This window comes from Panicum hallii, chromosome 9, assembly GCF_002211085.1.
Source record: "Panicum hallii strain FIL2 chromosome 9, PHallii_v3.1, whole genome shotgun sequence".
Lineage (NCBI taxonomy): Eukaryota > Viridiplantae > Streptophyta > Magnoliopsida > Poales > Poaceae > Panicum > Panicum hallii.
The window spans coordinates 60666411-60690343 of record NC_038050.1 but is presented as its reverse complement, the minus strand read 5'-3'; the positions used below and the strand labels follow the sequence as shown (position 1 = coordinate 60690343).

Below are 23933 nucleotides of genomic sequence, written 5' to 3'. Positions count from 1 at the left end.
CGCGCCCGGCCAGTCACCAACCACGGAACGTGTGGGGTTTGACTTTGGCCTAACCACACATGTCCGCGCTCAGCTCTCCGGCGCTTAAACAATGGCGAACGCGGGAGCCCCCCTTGGTATATAACCTATGGCTGTCCTCAAATGGAAGCTCCGATCCGGTCGACCCCTACTCGCTCCCACGTCACTCTCTCCTCGCGCGCACGTCGTCTCCAGGCTTCTCCTCCGTCCGCCTCTCCATTAATTTTTTGTTTTCCATCACAGTTCACATCGCCGTCGTCGTCACGCGCGCACCTCCCCACTCCCCCCCGCGCCGCGCACCACCTCGATCCCCCGGCCCCTCCACTGCCTTCCCGAAGCTTCCATGGCGCCCGCGCCGCCGGCCACCACGTGGCCGCGCCGCGGCCGCACATTTCTCCGGGTGCTGGTCCTCGCTCTCGCAGTTGCGCGGCCGACCTCGTCGCAGTACGTCCTGCACCCGCCGCCCGGGGCAGCCATCTCCGGCGCGTTCTCGCCGCCGTCACCGCCGGCCGGCGGTGGAGCCGGAGGCGGCGGCGAAGGAGGAGGAGGAGGAGGAGGAGGGGGCAGCTTCAGCCTCACCACGTCGCTCCTCTTCGTCGGGATCATCGCCGCGCTCTTCATGCTCGGCTTCTTCTCGGCCTACCTCCGCCGCCGCTCCGAGCTCGCCACGGCCGCGGACGCCGCGCGCCGCGGCGCCCTGAGCGCCAACGCGGCCGTCGCGGCCGCGGCCGCGGCCGCGTTCGCGTCGGCGGCCATTGGTGGCAGGAGGCGCGCCGCGGGGCTCGACGCCGCGGCGATGGAGGCGCTCCCCGTGCTCACGTACGCCACGGCGCGGGCGGTCAAGGCCGGCCGCGGGGCGCTCGAGTGCGCGGTCTGCCTCTCCGAGTTCGACGACGCCGGCGAGAAGCTCCGCCTCCTCCCCGGGTGCTGCCACGTCTTCCACGCCGCGTGCATCGACGTGTGGCTCGCCGCGCACGTCACCTGCCCCGTCTGCCGCGCCGACCTCTCCGACCCGGCCGTCGCAGACGCCGGCCACGTCCTGGCCGCTGACCTCGCTGCCCAGGCGGAAACGCCCACCGACACGGTTGTCAGCATCGACATGGAACCGTCCGAGTCAACGCCAGGACGACAGGACCCCACGTCGCCCGACGAGCAGCAGCAGGCGGAGACGGCGGAGGAGCGGGTGGACCGGTACACGCTGCGGCTGCCGGAGAGGCTCAAACGGGAGATCGACGAGGCGAAGCGCCTCCGCAGGGCAATGAGCGCGGTGACCGCGTCCACCGCGCTGCCGAGCGCCTCCAGCGGGCGGTCGGCGTCGGCAGCTCTGCGGACAATGTCGGCCGCGCGCCCGAGCCGGCGGTGGTCGGGGCTGTTCCGGGCGCTGACGGGGTCGCGAACGAGCGAGGCGGACGACCACGGGAGGGTGGTGCCATTGCATACCGGCGACGGGGAGGAGGTGAAGGTGGTGGTAGTTCAGGACGACGTGGAGAAGTACTACGCGCACAGCCTCACGTTCGCCGGGTTCGTCATCGACGGCGACGTCGCGGCCGGCGACTGGAACCCGGAGGTCTTCCAGGTCTCGACGGCCGTTCCGGCCGCGCCGGCGACGTCGCAGCGGTGAACCCTGCAGAAGGCATATCTGACCGTGAATTTCTTTTCGTAGCGTTCTTCATTTCAGCTATCCTATAGTTAGAGTAGAGTGATTGCTCATGGTTTGATGAATCTGACAGCAACTGTACATTTAGAGTTACTAGTTGTCATCTTGTCGATTGGAAGTGCTATGTACATACAGAATTGTTAAGTTTTTGAGACCACTAAAAATAGAGGCTCATGGAAATATTTCTGTCATATATGGTTAGAATTTGTAGATTTTCTCTACTCCATTTTTTCATAGCAGTGTAACGATTTGGTTGTAAATCTTCATCAGAGGCTCTACTTCAGTTCATCCATCATATCGTCATCGCCGACGATGTTTACCTGAAGCATGCACATGACTTTCTGTCCACGAACCAGTTGGAGTGCATGCACCAGTCATCATGGGGGGAAAATGGTTGTTTACAATTCTCGAGTAAAGTAGTACAAGGGCACAATCATAAGTAACAGATCCATCTTGGAATTCAGCAGCTGCCCTGAGATTCTGAAATCAGAAGTTCAGAACACAGCAACAATATGTGCTTGCAAGCCTGACGTGATCCTCATTAGCAGTAAACCATGAGACTGACACCAAATTATGCATCTACGATGTCAAAGACTAAGAAGCTGGAACTGAAGGTGTTGTTTATGCAGCTAGAGCGCAGTTGACTTTGTGGCAGCCCATGATGAGTAGATCCATTACCCCCCATAACAAGGCAGAAAAGGAGGCCACTTGAACTATAATGCAAGCAAAGCTTCAAGCTAGATCATGCAAGAGATGCAGTTGCAGAAATTTTCTTTCAAACCATACCGACAGAGACATCTTCAAATTATAGATAATCCAGCATCTTGTGTGCAATCCTTTTAGAAATTCTGTTTCTGCAAGCACACTAAACAATGTAGATAGCCAGTTGGATACATCCAGGTCAAGACTTGAAATTTGAGTACCTAGGCAGCAAAATGCAACCAAACATGTAAGACTCTATTTAAAAATGTCCAAGTGGCAAATGAATACACAGCCTCCTCCCATCGCATGGTCAACATAGCAGACAAGATGTCAACATATAAGAACAGCTATATATATTTCTAACGAACACGAGTGTCAGGTACAAAAAGACAGGTAGTTTATTTTGGTCAACTCCTGCGTATTTTCCTGTTGTTTCATCGCTGTAACACACTGAACAACCTGCAAGTGAGTGGAGAAGAGCTAGGAAGTAGGAACTGTCAAGTTCCCAACAATATTGTTTCTCAGGTTAGAGTCAATCACACACACCTCTCTGATTACTGCAACTCTCGTCAGCAACTGATCATGCTGTGCGTGAAGGATAGACAACTGCGCAAGTTTCTTGGACCTTCTGAAGAAATTAGTAGCATCGTGGGTGCGATCTCCCAGATATTCATCACGCCAAGTCAGATTTCAGTGCATGACTGGAAAGAAACATAATTGTGCCATTTAACTGTCGCCTAATTTCATGGGAAAAAGGTCGAATTCCTCCTCCACGTACAACGAGTTTCGGTAAAACTCCGGGCTCCGCAAGCTTTAGGATTAGATCTTTGGAGCTAGGGACTTGGGCAGATTTGTGATTTGTGAATTGTGATAGCCGGACCTAGCTAGACATCACTTGCCACAGTGGCGGTGGACAACAGGGCCCGCATCATGGTGGTTAGGGGCTTAGGGCTGGTGTGGTGGCACCGCCAAGCGGGGTGGCGGTAGGAACGGCGGCGGCAAAGCCATAGGAAATGGAGCTTAATGGTGGCTAGATTATTGGTTTGGCGCCGAAGCTCTAGTCTGGTTGAGGAGGGCTCACCGGTGGTCAGTGTCAAGGACGGTGGCAACGAATGAAGCGGCCATGGGGTGGTGATGATGCTGGCTTTGGGAGTTGGGTTCGCATCAGAATGAATAGATGCAAGGAAGCTACCTGTGACGAGGAGCATTTTGTTCTTGATGAACCATCATTTCAAGCCTTCGGAATTATCGGCTACCATCTCGTGACGTAGGGGTTGAGATATGGTTTTCATTGCAGGTGTATTCTTTTCCGGTTTCTGGAGAGCTAGGCTCGCGATCTGGACGAGGAGAAATGCATTGCCAAGGTAGGCAGATTCTGTCACTCGTCAGCGAATAATCATGGCCGGCTGCTCCTTTCCTGAGGAAAATATCGGTAGTATCGTGCGATCTTCCAGGGTATTCAGCAGGTCTCAGGTCAGATTTCAATTCAGTCTCCGGCTAAGCGCACGACTTTCTTGTAGCCTGAAAGAAAAACCAGAACGGCACAGTTCGGTCTGCTTCTTCAGATGTGAAACGTGCAGCACCTAGAGAGCACGCGTGTTCTGACCGCGCTGTAAAACCGAATGCCAAACCCCCAGAATCTGATCTTCTTCAGCACTTCTGCTCCTTTTCCCTGCACACGACGCACCTATAGAATAAAAAAGCAAGAGGACGACGACGCATCTCGCGAAACCCCTATCGGAATCCAGCGTTGTTGCCTCGACGACGAACTAACTGATGATCGTTGCCGAACTTGTCCTTTACTTTTCCTGCACTGCTGCTCCCCGCGTGCTCGTGAAGTCACGGTAGGGATCCCTTGCCGCGATACCTTCCGGCAGCGAGCTCTCTTTCGGCTTCGTTCTTCCCCTTAATCCCTTTCTCATCAGATTGTTCTTGAAGCAAGGAAGGAGGGAAAGCGCAGGTGAGTGACCCACAGCACCCTGTTCTTCCTCGGCACTTTCCTCTCCATGGATATATAGATAAATAGTATATCTCCTTGCATAGCGTGCTTTCCTGGGCAGCTGCTTTATCCGGGCGGGAGTGGGGTAGTATATATACTGCGCGCGCACCTTGTTCTTGGCCTCGTCGTCGGGGCTCAGCTCGCTCTGAAGAAGCCAGGAAGTAGAGAGCGAGGGCTAGGCCAAGGCGGCGGAAGATCGAGGAGCTCGCTCGAAGAAGAAGAAGCCGCCGGACGCCATGGAACAGCCACAGACGACGCAGCTGCTGCTGCACGGGGTGATCGACGCAAGGATCGTGGCGGCCGACCTGTCCGTCACGTCAGACGGCCAGCTGCAGCCGACCAAGAAGGTAGCACTACTGTATATTCTTTTTTTTTTTGTTTAGAGAAAACTATACAGTATCTCACTTGATAAGGCGCAAATAATCCTTGGTTTTCTTTTTCCTTCCACTAAAAAACAAGGATAAATCCTCCGTTGGTCTTGCTGCTCATCGTGACGATGGGCTTTGTGTCCCTTTCAGTATCATAACCTTGTTCGCTGCTGGGCTGGGCCTACGCACTTTGGGGGTTTGAGCCTTTCCATCCATACCAACTTTTGCAAAACCATGGGCTCTTTGACAAAACTACAACTTCAAGGCATTTTATCATGTTTTTGTTTTTTAAGACTCCCAAAGAGTGTCTCATGTCGGATATTTATCAAAAAACACTAGGCAGGTACCGAGTACCAAAAAAAATTACACTGAAGATCTTTCTAGCCGCCTTCTTTGCTAGCTTGAAGATTTTGCGTCAATTTGGTCACAACAATTATATATTTAAGTCTACGTATCACAAATTCATGCGTGAATTGTCGCAAAGTATAACTTTTATTTATGAATATACAACCAGCTACCCATGGATGCTATCCTTACAGTTTCCGTGATATATATGTAGTTGAAGATAAACTAATAATCCCTGGGCATAAATACTTGACTCTTTGATCAAAATATCATCATATAAAATTTTGATCATCGGTAGTTATCCTAATATTTAGTTTAGAAGCATAAATACTATATGTATATGTTTTTCATAATCTCAAAGATTTATTAGATGTATAGCTATACGTTCTAATCAATAGTGGTCGAAGTTACACCTCAAAGTCCATTAATACTCATAAATGTCAAGTAATTATGATAGCGGAGTACATGTTTACCAAAGCTAAATATGTAGCTTTGTGATAACTGGTTTAAATATGTAGTTTAGAGAGATGTAATAAAGCCTCACATTCACCCCCTCTGGTCGCCCTTTTCGATTCTCTAAAATACTCTATCAAAACTCCATAGATTCAAACAAAACTTGAACCATAGAAGCACTACCTTAAGGAGTAATAGATCTAAGAAGAAGATCACGAAAAGATCAAGTATTCATTGTGAATTTGGGGAAAAACTGAGTGCCCTTACGAGAACACGTTCTTCTTTGGGAAAACTCAAAATTCGAGCCAAACTCGTGAGGGATTTGAGGAGAAAATGAATCAAAGTTGCTCACAAGGATCCTACCAACAAAATCTCAAACAAAATTTATGGATTTCGCAACCAAAAGTGATGAATGAAAAATCACCAAAAATAGCCCCGAAAATCCCAAAAAATGAGAGAATAGAATAATTTGTCACGAAATTGATCTTTGGATTATCTCAAGAGGTCTGGTTATAGCCACTTCTAGGCATAATCCAAGGTAGAGTGGCAAAAGCTCAAATCAAAGAGTCTCTCATCTCTCCCTCTCTCTAACCCTAACCAAAACTCTCACACACTCAAATGAGAGCACCTCCCTAAAGGTTTGGTTTCTAAACAAACCATATCTCTATATAGGCGCTGGCAAATGACCAAAGCACCATTCCATTAAGCATACAACCCAAATATCCTCCAAGGGTAAAATTATCCAACTTTTTATTGGAGCATCGGACGGACACGTCGCCTTCACGACTTTGCTTCGCCTTGACGCAAGCTTCGCGATTGCATCATATGCCCTCCATCATCGCCATCCGGCCGCACCAGACGTGCCCTCAGTTTTGAGGCCCAAACCCGGAAACCTGCCTTGCATGATGGTTTTGAGGTCCAAACCACCCAAACTGTCCATCTCCACTTGGCTGCCATGCGACCTTCTCGATGTCAACACGTGTTCGGCCTCCGCCAAGTGCCACAACGCCTTCAAGTCTTTTGCACTCCCACACACGGGCAGTCTACTCGAACTTGCCATCACCTTCCTCTTTGATTTGAGCGACGCCGTTTTCATCTCGTCCATGTACTCTTGCTCTTCAGTGCAGCACATGGATCGCCCACGAGCCCGCCCAGATTCCTCGGGTCTTTCAGTCCAAGCCTACTCATATCCATCCTTCACCACCTTTGGTCCATCGGCATAAACAAACTTCACCGCATTTGTCAACCGTCATGTTGCATCCTACACCTGCACATCATGAGCTAAAGAGATGCATCAATCCACACAATATTGTCAATCACTCATCATCAAAGGGTGACCACCATTGGTCCTCATGTAATCTTGCAAAGTCTAAAAAAAATATGGATTACTGGCATTCCTCTGATTAATCATGGATCCCTATTTTCTCATAAATGGCAAATACTTATTTTGATCACAAACATAAGTTTATAAAGATATCAGTATTGTCTACAAGGTGCAGCAACCTTGACTTGTTATTATGAAAATGATATTTAAAATGAAAAGGATATTATGTTATGAAAATAATTTATGATGGATCTATTAGCATCGACATTTCATTTTTAATCTATCCATTATTTGTAATATTGATGCTCTGTTGACGATCAAAATCAGCATAACGGATAGTCTAGTAAACCGGACCATGATCAGAGTTGAAAACGTTTTGACAAGTAGAAAGACAGGACTTTTCCAAATGCCATTCATTAACGAATTGTCTAAATTTTGATCTTGTCTGCAACCAGATTCAGATGAAGCGGAAGGTCTTCTCATGGATCATGAAGCTGCCCTTCTGCAAATGCAAGGTTTAGCTCATTCCGGGGTCTCTGTGGCACTACACCTGCCCAATCCTTGCCATCGTAAGTAATCCTGACGTTGCTTTCGCGCTGCAGCAGCCGCTGGAGAACGCCATCGGCCTCGGCATGGACGGCAAGCTGTACGCGACGGTGGACATCGACAAGGCGCGCGTCGGGCGGACGCGCATGCTGGACCCCGTCCACTCCCCGCGATGGAACGAGTCCTTCCTCATCTACTGCGCGCACGACGCCAGCAACATCATCTTCACCGTCAAGGCCGACAACGCCGTCGGCGCCACGCTCATCGGCCGCGCCTACCTGCCCACCAAGGACGTCGTCGCCGGCCGGAAGGTGGAGCGGTGGCTCGACATCTGCGACGAGAAGCGCCAGCCCCTGGGGGGCGGAGACAAGATACACGTCCAGCTCCAGTTCACGGACGTCGCCGCGGACCCGGAAGGCGGCTGGGGCACCGGCGTCGGCACCGCCGCGTACAGGGGCGTCCCGCGCACCTTCTTCGAGCAGCGCCGCGGCTGCCGGGTGCGGCTGTACGAGGACGCGCACATCGCCGACGGCTTCGTGCCGCGTGTCCAGCTCGCCGGCGGCAGGATGTACGAGCCGCGCCGGTGCTGGGTGGACGTGTTCGAGGCGATCAACGCCGCCCGGCGGATGGTGTACATCGCCGGGTGGTCCGTGAACACCGACGTCCAGCTGGTGCGCGACCCGCGGCAGCCATCGTCGGAGACGCTCGGCCAGCTGCTCATCCGGAAGGCCGACGAGGGCGTCACGGTGCTGATGCTGGTGTGGGACGACCGGACGTCGATGGGGCTCGGCCCGATCAAGCGCGACGGGCTGATGGCCACGCACGACGAGGACACGGCGGGCTTCTTCCGCGGCACGAAGGTGCACTGCGTGCTCTGCCCGCGGAATCCCGACAAGGACCGGAGCTACGTGCAGGACGTCGAGACGGCCACCATGTTCACGCACCACCAGAAGACGGTGATCGTCGACGGCGGCGGCAGCCAGGGGCCGAACACGCCGGGCCTCGTGAGCTTCCTCGGCGGCATCGACCTGTGCGACGGGAGGTACGACACGCAGGAGCACCCGCTGTTCCGCACGCTGGGCACCACGCACAACAAGGACTTCCACCAGCCCAACTTCCCCGGCGCGTCCATCAAAAAGGGCGGGCCCAGGGAGCCGTGGCACGACGTCCACTGCCGCGTCGAGGGCCCGGCGGCGTGGGACGTGCTCGAGAACTTCGAGCAGCGGTGGCGGAAGCAGGGGAGCGGCGACAACCTCCTGGTCACGCTGGACAAAGGGTGGGCGTCGCGCGAGGCGGCCGACGACGCCGAGTCCTGGAACGTGCAGGTGTTCAGGTCCATCGACGGCGGCGCGGCGGCGGGGTTCCCGGAGAACCCCGACGAGGCCGCGGCGCGCGGCCTTGTAAGCGGGAAGGACCATGTGATCGAGCGCAGCATCCAGGACGCGTACATCCACGCCATCCGCCGCGCGCGGGACTTCATCTACATCGAGAACCAGTACTTTCTGGGGAGCTCCTACGCGTGGCGGCAGAACGACGGCGTGACGGTGGAGGCCATCAACGCGCTGCACCTCATCCCAAAGGAGCTGTCGCTCAAGATCGTGAGCAAGATCGAGGCCGGCGAGCGGTTCGCCGTGTACGTGGTGGTGCCCTTGTGGCCGGAGGGCGTGCCGGAGAGCGGCTCCGTGCAGGCCATTCTGGACTGGCAGCGCCGCACCATGGAGATGATGTACAAGGACATCACGCTGGCCATCCGAGCCAAGGGACTCCAGGCCGACCCCAGGGACTACCTCACCTTCTTCTGCCTCGGCAACCGCGAGGCGCCGAGCCCCGGCGAGTACGCGCCGCCGGAGCGCCCGGACCCCGACACCGACTACGAGAGGGCGCAGCAGGCCAGGCGCTTCATGATCTACGTCCACGCCAAGACGATGATAGGTAACTTGCTTCGTTCATGCACGATTTCAAGAACATCGTCGATTTTTCTGGTCTCTAATCAACGATGGTTTCTGTTGTTCGATCGTTGCTTACCTCGATGGCTGTTTGCAGTCGACGACGAGTACGTCATCGTGGGGTCGGCCAACATCAACCAGCGCTCCATGGACGGCGGCCGCGACACGGAGATCGCGATGGGCGCGTACCAACCGAGCTACCTGGCGACCAGGAACCGCCCGGCGAGGGGGCAGGTCCACGGCTTCCGGGTCGCGCTGTGGCAGGAGCACCTGGGGCAGGCCGCGGCGGCGGGGGCGGGAGACCTCCTCCTCCGACCGTCGAGCCTGGCTTGCGTGCGCAGGATGAACCAGGTGGCGCAGCAGTACTGGGACATGTTCGCGAGCGACACGTTCCAGGGCGACCTCCCTGGGCACCTCATGGCGTACCCGGTCGTTGTGGGCGACGAGGGCAAGATCACCGGGATGACACAGCAATTCCCGGACACCAAGGCGAAGGTGCTCGGCGGCAAGTCCAACGTCCTCCCGCCCATCCTCACCACATGATTTAGTGGTGGTTGATCCACCGTGAACTGCAACTGAAGTGAAAATGTTGTTGATTATTGATGTATGTATACGCAAGTGACAAGATCACAAGAGTGTGTCTGGTATTGCAACTGTTGGCATTATGATGTGGATTGTAATTTTTATGTGAATAAAAGAAAGCAGAAGTGTGATTCATCTGCTTCCTATTTCCTATTTCCAACCATACACTCCACTAATTAAGCAGAAAAATATTCCAGGTTCCACATTTAGGAAAAATAATGGAATCTAATGGATCTCATTTTATTACGTTAATTTTAAGCAACACCAATGTTCAAACGGTTTTAGAAACAAATTTCTAGTTTAAGAGAAAACAAATTTGCAACTTTGAAGTTAAGAGAAAGAGGCTTTATGCAGCCGAATCGCGCGAAGCGTCGCGTGAAAACATAACATTTGTATAGAGGGGTGGGGTGCCAAATACCACTGATGTTATAATAAGGATGATGTTATAATAAGGAAGAAGTCCATTTTTAGCCATCCAACTATCCTTTTAGTTTGATTTTGACTATCGAACTGCAAAACTATAAATCTTTAGCCACCCAACTCTTAAAACCGTTCATATTTGGCCATTGACCGGTTTTGATGGTGGATTTGCTAACGTGGATGCCACATGATGGTAGGGCCCACCTGTCAGCCCTCCTCTCTCTCTCTTTCTTCCTCCTCTCCATCTCCTCTCCTATCCCTCTCCTCTCACCCTGCGCCAGCCACCACCCTCCCCCATGCCTCTCCAGTTCATCCGGCCGCGTTGGCCCGCGATGGAGCTGCAGCTCCCTTTCCTGATGGTGCTGGCCCGCGGCGGAGCTCGAGTTCGCTTGTCCTTCTTCGCGTACCCGTCGGGGCTCAAGGCCGGCATGGCGTGTGCCGCTCCAGGAGGAGGTTGACACAAGTGCTGCCTCGATGCCCATGGAGACGCCGCGGGCTTGCTCTGCTCCCTGGCGTCCCTCACCGGCGACGAGAGGTGCTGCAGGAGAGAGGTGCTCCCGATGCGGCGAGATCTCGCGGCCGGCGCCCATGGCCCGGAGTGATTCGGCCCGATTCGGCGAGGACACTAGATCTCGATGCTTCTTAGGCGGGGGAACTCGTGGGTAGTTTGATGGGTGGAAGATCATCGGGGAGGAGGAGCAGGAGCGTTGGGTGGCATCCACATCACCTAAACCACCCAGCAAAATCGCTCGATGGCCAAATATGAGCGGTTTTGATAGTTGGATGGTTAAAATTTCTAATTTTAGAGTTGGATGGACAAAACCAAACTTAGACAATTATTGTTAAAAATAGACTTTTTTCTTAAAATAAACCCAAACAAGACTTCATCATCTTAAAACACTTAGTTCTCTGCTGCGAAGAAGATGCGATTTCACTTAATGAATTATAGCTGGACAGACTGTCGGAGGAATTCTCCAGCCGGGTGGCGGAAAGCACCCGCCTAATCCTAGTTAAGGATGGGTTTGGAGGAGACTTAGGAGCGCTCGATCGGTAGACAGATGAACACAGGAAGGACACGAAGATTTAGAGTGGTTCGGGCCGCCGGAGCGTAATACCCTACGTCCACTTTGGTGTTGTATTGGCTGTGTTTCTGATTGTTGAACCTTGTATTCTAACGAGTACACTCTCCCTTTTATAGTGCAAGGGGAGTGCTTACACCGTGCGGGACCCCGACAGGTGGGCCCGGCCAATTGGAGCTGTTCTACGAGAGATATAGAGGTCATCTCCTCGAGCTCCTCTCCGTAGTCCTCTCGATCGAGAAGTTGATGTGCGTATCTACAGCCAGGATATGGCCGTGTACAGCCTTGTCTTGTACAGTGTCCGGCGTCAGCGTTACCCAACAGTGAAGCCGTGCTGTCACTGTTGGGATGGGACCTTCGGTCAGAGGGCGAGAAGGAGCTGTCCCGTGGCGCGCGCACTGTTACAGCGCACGCCTTGGCTCGCCTATTACAGGCCATCATCACGCGCGCAGCGCCGTGACGGGACTGCACACAGTCCGCGTACTGTGCGCGGTGATACGACGCGCCGCCTTGGAAACAGACGGGCTTACCGTGGTGTCAGCTTACCTGCCCCGTGTGTCAGTGGCAGGCCGCACCTTTTGACTTTGGCGCGCCCGACTCAGCTACCGCATTGAATGCGGGTAGGTGAGGAGGCGACCCGTAAGGGGCCTCAGGCCGCAGGCACGCGGTGGGGCCAGCCCCGCTCCTCCCGCTGGGCAACACGTGGTGGCGCCGGACCCCTAATCAGGGAAAGGGGGGCCCGGGGCCGCCGAGACCGGTTGGAACGGGCTGGTCTGTGATGGTCCGGCCATCACACGTGGCGGCCCCGGACCTCCCAGGGGAGGCCGGGTCCGCAGGGGCTACCCGTGAGCTCTCCCCCTCACCTGGGTGTGCAGAGGCCCCGGGCCTCATGGAGCTCGGGGGAGGGTCCGGAGGCCGCGGCCCCAGCTGTCAGGCCCGGAGGCCGTATGCCACGTGGCCCAGAGGCGAGGGGGAGTATGGATTATGGGAATCCGAAGGCCTGGACACCCTAGCGGGAGGTACCCCTATCTGTATGTACCGACAGAGGCCCCGGGCCCACCTTGGGAGAGGGATGAACCCGCAGGTGGGGCCAAATCCCAGCATCGCGCCGGGTGGACAGCTCGTTCCCGCCGGACAAGGGCATAGGTGTCCTTTCGCCCGTAGCGGGATCCCCGAGGGGCCCGCCCTCCGCGCGCACCGCGCGCATCAGACGGTTCAGATTCTTGTCTTATTTGAGCCCGTCGCGCGGCTCGGGCGGTTCAGATTCCGCCCTTCCCACGACCCTCCAGCACCCATGCCAATGACAGGTGGGCCCGAGCCCACTGGTCATAGAGTGTGAGGGATGGGAAGGCGGCGCTGGCGACCGCTCAGCTTCTCTTCGGTCGCCGCAGGACGCTAAGGTGGGAGCAGCCTTTTGCATAAAAGGTATGCGCCGAAGGGAATGGCTACCTTTTCGCTCTTGCCAACAACGGACGCCGTAGCGCCCCTTCGTCTCCGCATCCCCTCTTGCGATCGGCATCCTTGCACCCGACTCCTCTTTCTTCCTTGTTCCTTCGCAATCCTTGCCCAACAATCTCCATGGCTTCACTTCCTTTCCCGCGCCGCTTCCAGACCCGGGAACAGCTGGACGCGGTGCGGCGCCTTCTGGGGTGGACCGCGCCAGCAAACGCCGGGAAGGTTAGGGCCGGCGAGATTCCCCTCCGCGACCTTGCCGCGGGGAATTCGTCCTTTTCAATTCGTACATTATGTGCGGGTTGGTTCCTCCGATCTCCTCCTTCTTCCTCCTACTCCTGGAGGAGTTCGGCCTCCAACTTCATCATCTCACCCCCCACTCCGTCCTCCTCGCGGCGGTCTTCGCCCATTTCATGGAGATGTTCGTGGGGGTGCGTCCCTGCACCACCATCTTCAAACATTTCTACTCCCTGGTTGGGACCGGGAAGAAGCGCGGCGAGATTGGCGCTTACTACTTCCAGCTCCGACACGGGATGGCGGGCTGCTACATCGCCGCTTTCTCCAGCTCCAAGTGGGAGGAGTGGCGTGAAGGCTGGGTCATCATGGCTGACGAGCCTCATGACCGCCTGGAGCTGCCAACGGAGGGCCCCCAGAGCGACCGGAGCACCTGGAAGGCCAGGCCGACAATACCGGCGGAGCTCGACCCAGTGTTGTACCGGATCAAGAAGTTGGCAAGGAGTGGCCTGACTTCTATGATGGTGCTGGGCGACTTCTTGAAGCGGCGAATCGCGCCCCTGCAGCAGCGGTCCCGGATGGCCTACGTGTACACGGGGCTGAACGACTGCTGCAGGATCGCACGCGGGCCCGGCGGCGACTTCACCAGGGCGGAGCTGGAGGCAGCGGTCCGGGCGATGACCGGCGAGGCGTTCATCCCGGAGTCCCTGGTCCTCCCGAGCGGGGTCAAGGCCCTGTGCGAGGACCAGGCATTGCGGTCATCGGTCCTGTCGTTGATGCCGACCCTGGACGAGGGCGGCCTGGCGGTCCGACAACTGGGGGGCGACCCCAACCGCGGGCTCCAGATCCCTGGCGCCTCTCCGGACCGCCAGCATCACCCCAGCGAAGGTGCTGGGGAGCCGGGACCCAGAGGTCCGGCCCCCAGCGGGAAAAGAAAGGAGAAAGTGCCGGCGCCAGAGCGCCGGCAGAAAGATAGTGCGGGTGCTGCCCCGGCCCAAAGGAGCGACGAGGCTCAAGGGGCGGCACCTGAGCGGCGCAGCCAAGCCAAAGGGAGCAAGTCCCGGAGGCTCCAGCGCGGCGACGGTTCCCTGGTCGGGGAACCGGCGCCAAAACGCCAGAAGACGGCGGGGGCAGAGGAGCAGAGCAGAGCTCCTCCACCCGCGCCACTACGCCAGCAGCCGGAGAGGGGTCCGGAGGAGACACGTCAGCCTCCTCCGCCACCGCCACCAGAACGGCGTCCGGCGACGCCACCACCATCGCCCGAGGCCAATCTACTACCCCATCACCGCCACCAGCAACTCCGCTGGCGAGGGACACCCACCAAAGGTCCGGGGGGTCCTCGGCTGGAAGGAAAGTCCCCCCCCCCCCGCAGCCCGGGGCAGATGGGAGTGGTCCGACTTCCCGTAAGTGGTTTTGTCATGGTTTTTCATTTTCTTTCTTGGCTTCCGGTCCTTAACCATACAGGTGATACGGCAGGCCGCAGTCTTCGGATGCTCCCACTGGGGGATCCGGCCCCCAGCCAGCATCGGGGCCCTCGGCGCCGCTCCCAGCAGGGCCCCCGCCTGGAACAGCTCCAGAAGCCCCCGGACCCATGGGCCCGGAGCCGGAGGCCACCACACCGCCACGACCCGAAGCTGCCCCCCAGGAGGAGGGCACCAGGTCAGCTGCGACGACCGAGGCACCGGCGACAGCGCCGGGTGTTGAGGTCGGGCCCTCACCAGCTGACCTAGCAGCAGAGGGGGCCACTGCCACGGTGGAGGCTGCTGCGCCAGAGGCAGCGGAGGTGGTGGAGGTCGCGGCACCAGAGGCGGCAGAGGCGGCTGCACCGGAGGCGACAGAGGCGACGGCTCCAGAGCCAGCAGAGGCAGCGGCTCCGGAGGTCGCCGAAGTTGCCAGCAGCACCCACCCACCGACAGAGGAGGAGGAACCGGAGGTGGTGCTGGGAAGGTACCTCCTCCCGAGCACAGCGGAGGTCCCGCTCCCCCGGCTCATAGCCAAATGCCAGCGAGCTCAACAGGAGCTAGAGGCTGGCATGCGCCGGGAGTGGGAGAAGCTGGAGGCGGAGCGCCAGCGGCTCTTCGACTGGGAGGTCCGCCTGGGGGGCCGCATCAACTCTGTCTCCGCCCGCTACGCCGAGGAGCGCGCCAAACTCGTGGCGGGGCGCGAGCTCCTGCGGGAGGAGCTGGAGCAGGCGCGCGACCGGGAGGAAGCAGCGCGCCAGCGGGAGTTGGCGGCCACACGGCGGGAAGCAGAGGCTCTCCAGGGGCTGATTGCCGTGGAGAGGCAGAAAGAGGCGGCGGCGGAGACGGAGCGGGCCGCCCGAGAGCTGATAGGCGCGGCGAGGGAGGCGTTTGCCACGGCCGAGGCGCATCAGGCCGCCCTCGCGGATCGGGCGGCGGCGGCAGCGAAGAAAGAAGAAGAGCTGGCCGTCCGAGAAGCAGAGGAGGTGGTCCGGCAGCAGGATCTCCAGAAGCGGGAAGAGGCCGTGGAGGAGGAGCTGGCAGCCGGGAACCGGAGGCTCCAGGAGCGCGAGGCAGCGCTTCAGGAGAGGGAGGCCAAGGTGGAGGGGCTCCTGGCAGAGCAGCGCGCCGGCGCCAACCGATTAACAAGATGGGTTGGTGCGGTGAACCCTCTGCTAGAAGCGCTCGGAGCCAACCCCATCTGGATACCAGAGGCTCCTTCACCATTTGGTGCCGCACTCCAACTGCTGGACTCCACCGCCAGGCGGCTACAGGATGCGGAGGCCGGCCTTCAGGACCTCCTGGAGGCAGAGGGACGAGTGGTTGCCCGGGGGATGGCGGAGTACATCCTCACCAGCTTCCGAAGCCATGATCCTGCCGTCCAGCTGACTCCCGTCCTGGTCGGACCCCTCCGGGCAACGGCAGCCGCTGCGCGGGAAGGAGTCCAGGAGGCAGTGGACCTGGTCGCAGCCCGCCTCCGGCGACGTCTTGAACCTGCAGAGAGTGGGAGTGCCTCCGGACCACGAGAGCAGTAGTGCTAGTATCTTTTTGTTATTTCTTTTGTAATACAACTTTTGTTATTGTAAGATAATATTGTGCATATTCAACGCAATTTTTGTGAGAAACTTAGCTGTTTTCCTGCTGTCGGTTTGTAAGGTGTTCTTGTGCATACCAAGGTCCCGTGTGGCCCCCTGGGAGGTAGTCGCGATAGGACAGAACTAGCTGCCATAGAACCGAGGTCCTGCACATGACTTAGATCGACGCTTAGTAGACGTCCCCACGAGGTACCAGTCCGGCCAGCAAAAGCCTACTGCGTTGCGTAACGAGTTAGAGCACCGGAGCCATAGTTCGGGAATCTAAGGGGTCCCGGCCCCCGGGTCCATTGTTCAAGGTACAACGATACCCGTCCTAGGGGGGCAGGGCGTGTAGGCTTAGGGTACGGAACCAGGCAAAGCGGCTACATAGCCCTGGACCCCAGCAAAGAACGAGCACGCCTCCCTGAAGCCAGTTCCCGGGTGCCCAGTTCCTTTTCTTCCGCGAGACAGGGGTCCCGGGCAGAGACATAGTGTAGCAACCTAAGTAGGACCTTCGACACGACACAGACGCGAAAAACCACGTGGGGGGTTAGCGTAACAAGAAGCGAAAAAACCTTAGAATCGCATAGAGTTCAAGGACGCGTTTGAGAACAAATTTCCCGTTAAATGAATTGGTACAGGAGAGTTGTGCGATGTACGCCAGGGGCCGGGTTTACGAGGGCGGACCTCTACCGCCCTGGTCCGCACGGCAATGCTACCAATTACAAAGGAAAATTTTTCTTCCAACCAGGTCCTAGGGATAGAACTTACGGAGGTGCTCAATGTTCCATGAATTGGGTAGTTGCATTCCATCCTCCGCAGCCAGGCGAACAGATCCGGGTCGGCACACCTTGGTCACCTTGAAGGGCCCCTCCCAGCTGGGGGAGAGCTTATGCATACCCTCCCGGTTCAAGATTCGCCTTAGGACTAGGTCCCCGACCCGGAGCTCCCTACTTCGCACGAACCGTTGGTGGTAGCGCCGGAGCGCTTGGTTGTACCGTGCGTTGCGGACTGCTGCTCGCCATCTACGCTCGTCTACGAGGTCCACGTCTTGGCGACGCTCCTGTTCCTGCATCTCTTCATCAAAAGACCGGACTCGCAGAGAGCCCATGGTGATCTCCGGGGGAAGGCACGCTTCGGCCCCGTAGACCAGGAAGAAAGGGGTTTCCCCTGTTGCACGGCTGGGTGTGGTCCGGTTCCCCCATAACACACTCGGAAGCTCTTCAATCCATCTTGCGCCATGCTTCTCAAGGTCACAGTAGGTTCGGATCTTGAGCCCTCTGAGGATTTCGGCATTGGCCCGCTCAACTTGGCCATTGCTCCTGGGATGGGCCACCGAGGCGAAACAGAGCTGGATGCCCATATCCTCACAGTACTCCTGGAAGTACTGGCTCGTGAACTGAGTCCCATTGTCAGTAATGACCCGGTTCGGGACCCCGAACTGGCACACAATTGACCTGAGAAAAGCAGTTGCTGACGCCTTGGTGATGTTGACCACTGGGGCTGCCTCTGGCCACTTAGTGAATTTGTCAATGGCAACATAGAGGTACCGGTACCCGCCAACGGCCCTAGGGAAAGGTTCCAAAATATCCAACCCCCACACAGAAAAGGGCCAAGAGGGAGGAATCATCTGCAGTGCCTGAGCTGGAGTGCGTATTTGCTTTGCGTGGAACTGACACGCTTTGCAGGACCTTACCAACTCAGCTGCATCCTGGAGTGCTGTCGGCCAGTAAAAGCCATGCCGGAAAGCTTTACCAACCAGCGTGCGGGATGAAGAATGACTTCCGCACTCGCCTCCATGGATCTCCGCAAGCAAGTCGCAGCCCTCTTCCTGGGTGATGCACCGCATGAGGACGCCGTTGGCGCCACGGCGGTAGAGATCCCCTTCTACCACTGTGTACCGCTTAGCCATCCGGACAATGCGCTCAGCAGATGCTTGATCTTCAGGAAGGTAATTTTCCTTCAGGTAGTCCCGGACCTTAGAGATCCATGCATCGGGACCTTCTTGAGAAACTGGGCGTGCCCCCCTGAGGTCTTCGGGACCCTCAAGGGAGCACACGACCCTTGGTGGGCTCCACGGATGGAGCTCCGCCGGGACCGCCAGCTTCGAGGTGCTAGTCCGACCCCCTTCGCCCAGGTCGGCAGGCTGGGCGGAAGGCTTCAGCAGGCGTCTCTGGAAGATGCCCTCAGGCACGGGTGCCTGGGTCGATGCGCTCGCGGAGAGTGCATCAGCTGCTGTGTTGCCTTCGCGTGGAACATGTTGCAGTTCCAGCACATCAAAGTCCTTCTCGAGCCTCTTCACATGAATGAGGTAGGCTGCGAGCTGGGGGTTGTTGCAGCAACGCTCCCCCCGGACTTGCCTGATGATGAGTTGGGAGTCCCCTTTGACCAGGAGCTCCCGGACCCCCAGGGACAGAGCCGCCGTGAGCCCAAAGATCAAGGCCTCATACTCTGCCATGTTGTTGGTGGCCTCAAAATCGAGGTGCACCATGTACTTTAACTGCTCGCCACGTGGATCGATGAGGACTACGCCCGCCCCGGCCCTCTTGCTGCGGGCGGACCCGTCAAAGAAAAGGGTCCAGTGAGGTCCGGTGAAGACCGGAGCCCTGACCTCCGGACGTGGGGGGTCCGTGCCTTGGTCCGGACCCCCGGAGACGCTTGGTGCGGGCGTCCATTCTGCGATGAAGTCAGCAAGGATCTGACTCTTAATGGCGTGACGCGGCTGGAAGTCGAGCTGGAACCCAGCGAGCTCCGCTGCCCACTTGGCGATGTTGCCCGTGGCGTTGGAGTTGTGGAGGATGGCCCTCAATGGGTAGGAGGTCACCACCACAACCTTGTGGGCCTGAAAGTAGTGGCGGAGCTTCCTGGACGCAACAAGTATAGCATAAAGGAGCTTATGTGTCTCAGGATACCTGGCCTTTGCCTCATGGAGGACCTCACTGACGTAGTAGACCGGCCTCTGGACGGTCCTGACTCTGCCAGTTGGACTGGATCCTTCAACTTGAGCTGGGGTCCCGTCGGCCCCCAAGCTGCTTAACACTTCTCCAGGTCGGGACCCGGCCGGACCCTCCGAAATAGGGCCGATTGCTGGAGTGGGGGAGGCCGGACCTCCCTCTTCTGCAGGAGGGTCCACGGAGGTCCCCTGCGGGAGAAGCTCGGACCTCTCGGCGACCAGCACCATGCTGATCACTTCGGTCGTTGCTGCAAGGTAAAGAAACAGTGTCTCACCTGGGTCCGGTGCGACCAGGACCGGCAAGGAGGTAAGGTACTGCTTCATCTCTTGGAAGGCACGTTCTGCCTCTTCGGTCCATACGAATGGGCCGGACCCCCTTATCAACTTGAAGAAGGGAAGCGCCCTCTCCGCCAGCCTCGAAATGAAGCGGCTGAGGGCTGCAAGGGATCCCGTCAACCTCTGCACATCCTTGAGGCGCACCGGGGGTCTCATTGCCTCGATCGCCCGGACCTTATCCGGGTTGGCCTCGATCCCCCGGTGGGAGACCAGGAATCCAAGGAGCTTTCCCGCCAATACGCCGAAGACGCACTTCTCGGGGTTTAACTTGGTAGAGGTCGCGCGTAGCTTGTTGAAGACTTGAGCTAGATTTTCTAAGAGGGAACCCGACTCCCTAGTCTTGACAACGATGTCATCGACATATACCTCAACTATATCTCTAACCAAATCACCTAGAGTGATGTTCATTGCACGAGCAAAGGTGGGTAGAGCATTAAGTAATCCATAAGGCATTACTATATAACAATAAAGACCATCCACTGTTACAAAACCTGTGTGCTTCCTATCATCACTAGCCATCTTGATTTGGTGAAAACCAGAATAGGCATCTATGAAGGACAGCAAATCACACCCAGAGGTGGAGTCCACAATCTGGTCTATACGCGGAAGTGGATAAGGGTCTTTTGGACATGCCTTGTTTAGATTGGTGTAGTCGATGCACATCCGAAGCTTCCCGTTGGCCTTTGGGACTACGACCGGGTTGGCCAACCATACAGGATGGTAGACCTCCTCGATGAAGCCAGCCTGCAGCAGCTTGCGGACCTCTTCACGGATGAAGTTTTGCCGCTCGATGGACTGCTTGCATGGCTTTTGCCGGACCGGCTTGGCGTCGGGGTGGATCTTCAGATGATGCTCAATCACCTCCCTAGGGATCCCGGGCATCTGTGACGGTTCCCAGGCGAACACGTCGACATTTGCCTGGAGGAAGGCGACGAGCGCGCTTTCCTATTTCTCCCCCAGGTTGCCACCGATGCGGGTGGTCTGGGAGGCCTCCGCTCCGACCTGGACGGTCTTCACGGGAACATCGTCCGTGTCGGACGGACGGACCTTCGGTGCCTTGGCCTGAGCCTTGGCACGTGAGGTCGAGGGGTCGGACCCCTGGGCGCCGGCTGCAGGGGTAAGCCCCGTGGCCAGCGCATGGAGCTTTTCGACCGCCACAACAGCCGCGGCACGATCGCCCTGGACAGTGAGGACGCCTGCCGGAGAGGGCATCTTCAGGACCAGGTACCCGTAGTGGGCGACGGCCATAAACCGGTACAGAGCCGGTCTGCCGATGATGGCGTTGAAGGGGAGGTTAACTTCCGCGACCTCGAACTGCACGTTCTCGGTACGGAAATTGTCCTCCGTCCCGAATGTAACCGGTAAGGTGATGGTGCCCACCGGGTACACGGGATCCGGGCCCACTCCTGAGAATGGGCGTGATGGAGCCAGCTTGGACTCCGGAATCTACAGGTGCTTGAACGCTGCATAGCTGATGACGCTGAGGCCGGCTCCTCCGTCGATCAGCACATGGTGAAGGCGAACATTGGCCATGGTGGGTGCCATGATGAGCGGCAGCACCCCCGCGCCCGCCATGTTCTCTGGGCAATCGGATGGCCCGAAGGAGACGGTGGTGCCTTTCCACCGCTGATGGGGCGCCGCCTTCGGCACCCCTGGCTTCACCGAGAGGACCTCCCGGCGAAGGGCCTTGACGTCCCGCCGGGAGACGAGCTCCGAACTGCCGCCGTACATAACGTACAGCTTCTTGCGGCGCTCGTCCCCGCCGGACTCGGAATCGGACTGCTGGAAAAGTCCCTTGAGGTCTTTGTTGGGGGCTTGATACCCCAACTCTCTCTCCGTCGCGGCTGCGTCGGCATCGGAGGCTTTCTCCTTACCGGACCGGCGCGGTGGGGAGGAGCCCTCCTTGGAGGCTTGATCTCGCCTCTTGCTGAGGCGCTCCGCGAGCTTCTGGATCTCGCGGCACTCGGTGGCGCTGTGGCGAGCCCCCGGATGAACAGGACACGACCCGGGGTCGGTGCGCTGCTGTCGCGGGCGCTTGCCACGGGAGTTCTGGCCCCCGGTCGTCGCAGCTGCAACGGCCGGACCCCCAATCCGTGACTTGTCAAAGCCACGGGCCTTCTTGTTTTTCTTCTTGCCGCTGCCGGGGGCAGCGTCGCTGGGTCCGCTCGTCTGAGCGGGTCCTGCCTGGGTTGCAGAGTGCCATGCACGACCTTCTGCAGCCCGGGCGCATTTGTCCGCCAGAGCGAACAGGGTGGTGACGGCTTCCACTTGGTGGGTCTCCAGCTTCTCTAGCATCTTCTCGTCTCGGACCCCCTGTCGGAAGGCCGTGATAATAGACGCATCGAAGATACGCGGGATCGTTCCACGTACCTTGGTGAAGCGGGAGATGAAGGCCCGGAGGGTTTCCCCGGGTTGCTGCCTCACGGAGTGGAGTTGGGCCTCCACGCCATGCTGCTGGTACGCGCTGGCGAAGTTCGCAGTGAACTGCGCGCAGAGCTCACCCCAGGACTGGATGGTTCCTGGGGTAAGATTCATGAGCCAGGTCCGGGCTGGCCCGGTCAAGCCTACATGAAAGTAACTTGCCATGACGGCTTCGTTACCTCCGGCCGCCGTGATGGCGGTGATGTAGACCTGCAGGAACTCTGACGGGTTGGAGGACCCGTCATATTTTTCCGGCAGGTGAGGCCGAAACTTGGACGGCCAGGCGACTGCGCGGAGCTGGCCTGCGAGCGCTGCGCAGCCCACGCCCGACACCGGTGCCTGGGGGAGTCCCTGCGACCTGGCCGCTGCCGCATCGAGCTCGGGCGCAAGGTTCCGACCCTCAATATTGAGTCATCGGTTGCGCGCCCGCTCGATGGAGACCCTGGCGTCCTCTCCCGCATGCCTGCGGTTGAGCTCCGCCCGGAGGTCTTCGGTCCGTGCACTCCTCACGGATGGTGAGTACACAGAACCGGATGCACCGCCCTAGCGACGGCGCTGCCTGGAAACAGACCCCCCCACAGAGCCTGGGGAAGCCTGTGCCAGGTTGAGGAGACGGTCGACGTCGTCACGCCATTGTCTGTGCGCGTCTGGCGACGCTGCCTCGCCCGGGGGGTTGCGGAGCAACTCCCTGGCTGCCATGAGGGGCCCGCTCGGTGGGAGCACCGATTGGGCCACAGAGGCCCGCTCCGCTGCACACGGTGGAGCAGCACGCGGGGCCACTCTGGAGGCGGGATGGCGCGAGGCGTGTGGCGCCGTTGACGCCACTTCTTCACCGATCAGGAGGTCATGGTGGCCATTTTCCTGCGCCATTGAGGTCATGAAGGTCGACCGAGCGCAATCCAAACCTAACCCCTACCTGGCGCGCCAAATGTCGGAGGAATTCTCCAACCGGGTGGCGGAAAGCACCCGCCTAATCCTAGTTAAGGATGGGTTTGGAGGAGACTTAGGAGCGCTCGATCGGTGGACAGATGAACACAGGAAGGACACGAAGATTTAGAGTGGTTCGGGCCGCCGGAGCGTAATACCCTACGTCCACTTTGGTGTTGTATTGGCTGTGTTTCTGATTGTTGAACCTTGTATTCTAATGAGTACACTCTCCCTTTTATAGTGCAAGGGGAGTGCTTACACCGTGCGGGACCCCGACAGGTGGGCCCGGCCAATAGGAGCTGTTCTACGAGAGATATAGAGGTCATCTCCTCGAGCTCCTCTCCGTAGTCCTCTCGATCGAGAAGTTGATGTGCGTATCTACAGCCAGGATATGGCCGTGTACAGCCTTGTCTTGTACAGTGTCCGGCGTCAGCGTTACCCAACAGTGAAGCCGTGCTGTCACTGTTGGGATGGGACCTTCGGTCAGAGGGCGAGAAGGAGCTGTCCCGTGGCGCGCGCACTGTTACAGCGCACGCCTTGGCTCGCCTATTACAGGCCATCATCACGCGCGCAGCGCCGTGACGGGACTGCACACAGTCCGCGTACTGTGCGCGGTGATACGACGCGCCGCCTTGGAAACAGACGGGCTTACCGTGGTGTCAGCTTACCTGCCCCGTGTGTCAGTGGCAGGCCGCACCTTTTTTATTTTGGCGCGCCCGACTCAGCTACCGCATTGAATGCGGGTAGGTGAGGAGGCGACCCGTAAGGGGCCTCAGGCCGCAGGCACGCGGCGGGGCCAGCCCCGCTCCTCCCGCTGGGCAACATGTGGTGGCGCCGGACCCCTAATCAGGGAAAGGGGGGCCCGGGGCCGCCGAGACCGGTTGGAACGGGCTGGTCTGTGATGGTCCGGCCATCACACGTGGCGGCCCCGGACCTCCCAGGGGAGGCCGGGTCCGCAGGGGCTACCCGTGAGCTCTCCCCCTCACCTGGGTGTGCAGAGGCCCCGGGCCTCATGGAGCTCGGGGGAGGGTCCGGAGGCCGCGGCCCCAGCTGTCAGGCCCGGAGGCCGTATGCCACGTGGCCCAGAGGCGAGGGGGAGTATGGATTATGGGAATCCGAAGGCCTGGACACACTAGC

The 23933-nt window shown here is 58.0% G+C and overlaps 2 protein-coding genes across 5 annotated transcripts; both read left to right on the top strand.

The window, feature by feature from the left end:
• The first annotated feature begins 224 nt into the window (after positions 1-224).
• Positions 225-1855, top strand: LOC112875981 (E3 ubiquitin-protein ligase ATL31-like). Its single transcript, XM_025939998.1, has one exon. The coding sequence runs from the start codon at positions 362-364 to the stop codon at positions 1637-1639; it is 1278 nt and encodes a 425-aa protein (XP_025795783.1). The 5' UTR covers positions 225-361; the 3' UTR covers positions 1640-1855.
• A 2244-nt stretch (positions 1856-4099) lies between these two features.
• LOC112872962 (phospholipase D alpha 1-like) lies at positions 4100-10086 on the top strand. Of its 4 annotated transcripts, none has more exons than XM_025935996.1 (6): positions 4100-4221; positions 4303-4337; positions 4421-4723; positions 7322-7381; positions 7472-9344; positions 9456-10086. In XM_025935996.1, the coding sequence occupies exons 1-6, from the start codon at positions 4154-4156 to the stop codon at positions 9904-9906; spliced, it is 2790 nt and encodes a 929-aa protein (XP_025791781.1). In that variant the 5' UTR covers positions 4100-4153; the 3' UTR covers positions 9907-10086. The 4 variants fall into 4 exon arrangements, with proteins under 4 accessions (XP_025791781.1, XP_025791780.1, XP_025791783.1 ...); XM_025935995.1 differs by having other exon boundaries at positions 4101-4221; positions 7469-9344; XM_025935998.1 differs by having other exon boundaries at positions 4120-4337.
• Positions 10087-23933: the final 13847 nt, after the last annotated feature.

Bases quoted from the DNA above. Each gene is read 5' to 3' on its own strand.
- LOC112875981 (XM_025939998.1), top strand. From the start codon at position 362: ATGGCGCCCGCGCCGCCGGCCACCACGTGGCCGCGCCGCGGCCGCACA.
- LOC112872962 (XM_025935995.1), top strand. From the start codon at position 4,154: ATGATCGTTGCCGAACTTGTCCTTTACTTTTCCTGCACTGCTGCTCCC. The intron at 4,724-7,321 runs GTAGCACTACTG...GTCTGCAACCAG, and splicing joins AGCTGCAGCCGACCAAGAAG to ATTCAGATGAAGCGGAAGGT. The intron at 7,382-7,468 runs GTTTAGCTCATT...TTCGCGCTGCAG, and splicing joins TGCCCTTCTGCAAATGCAAG to CAGCCGCTGGAGAACGCCAT.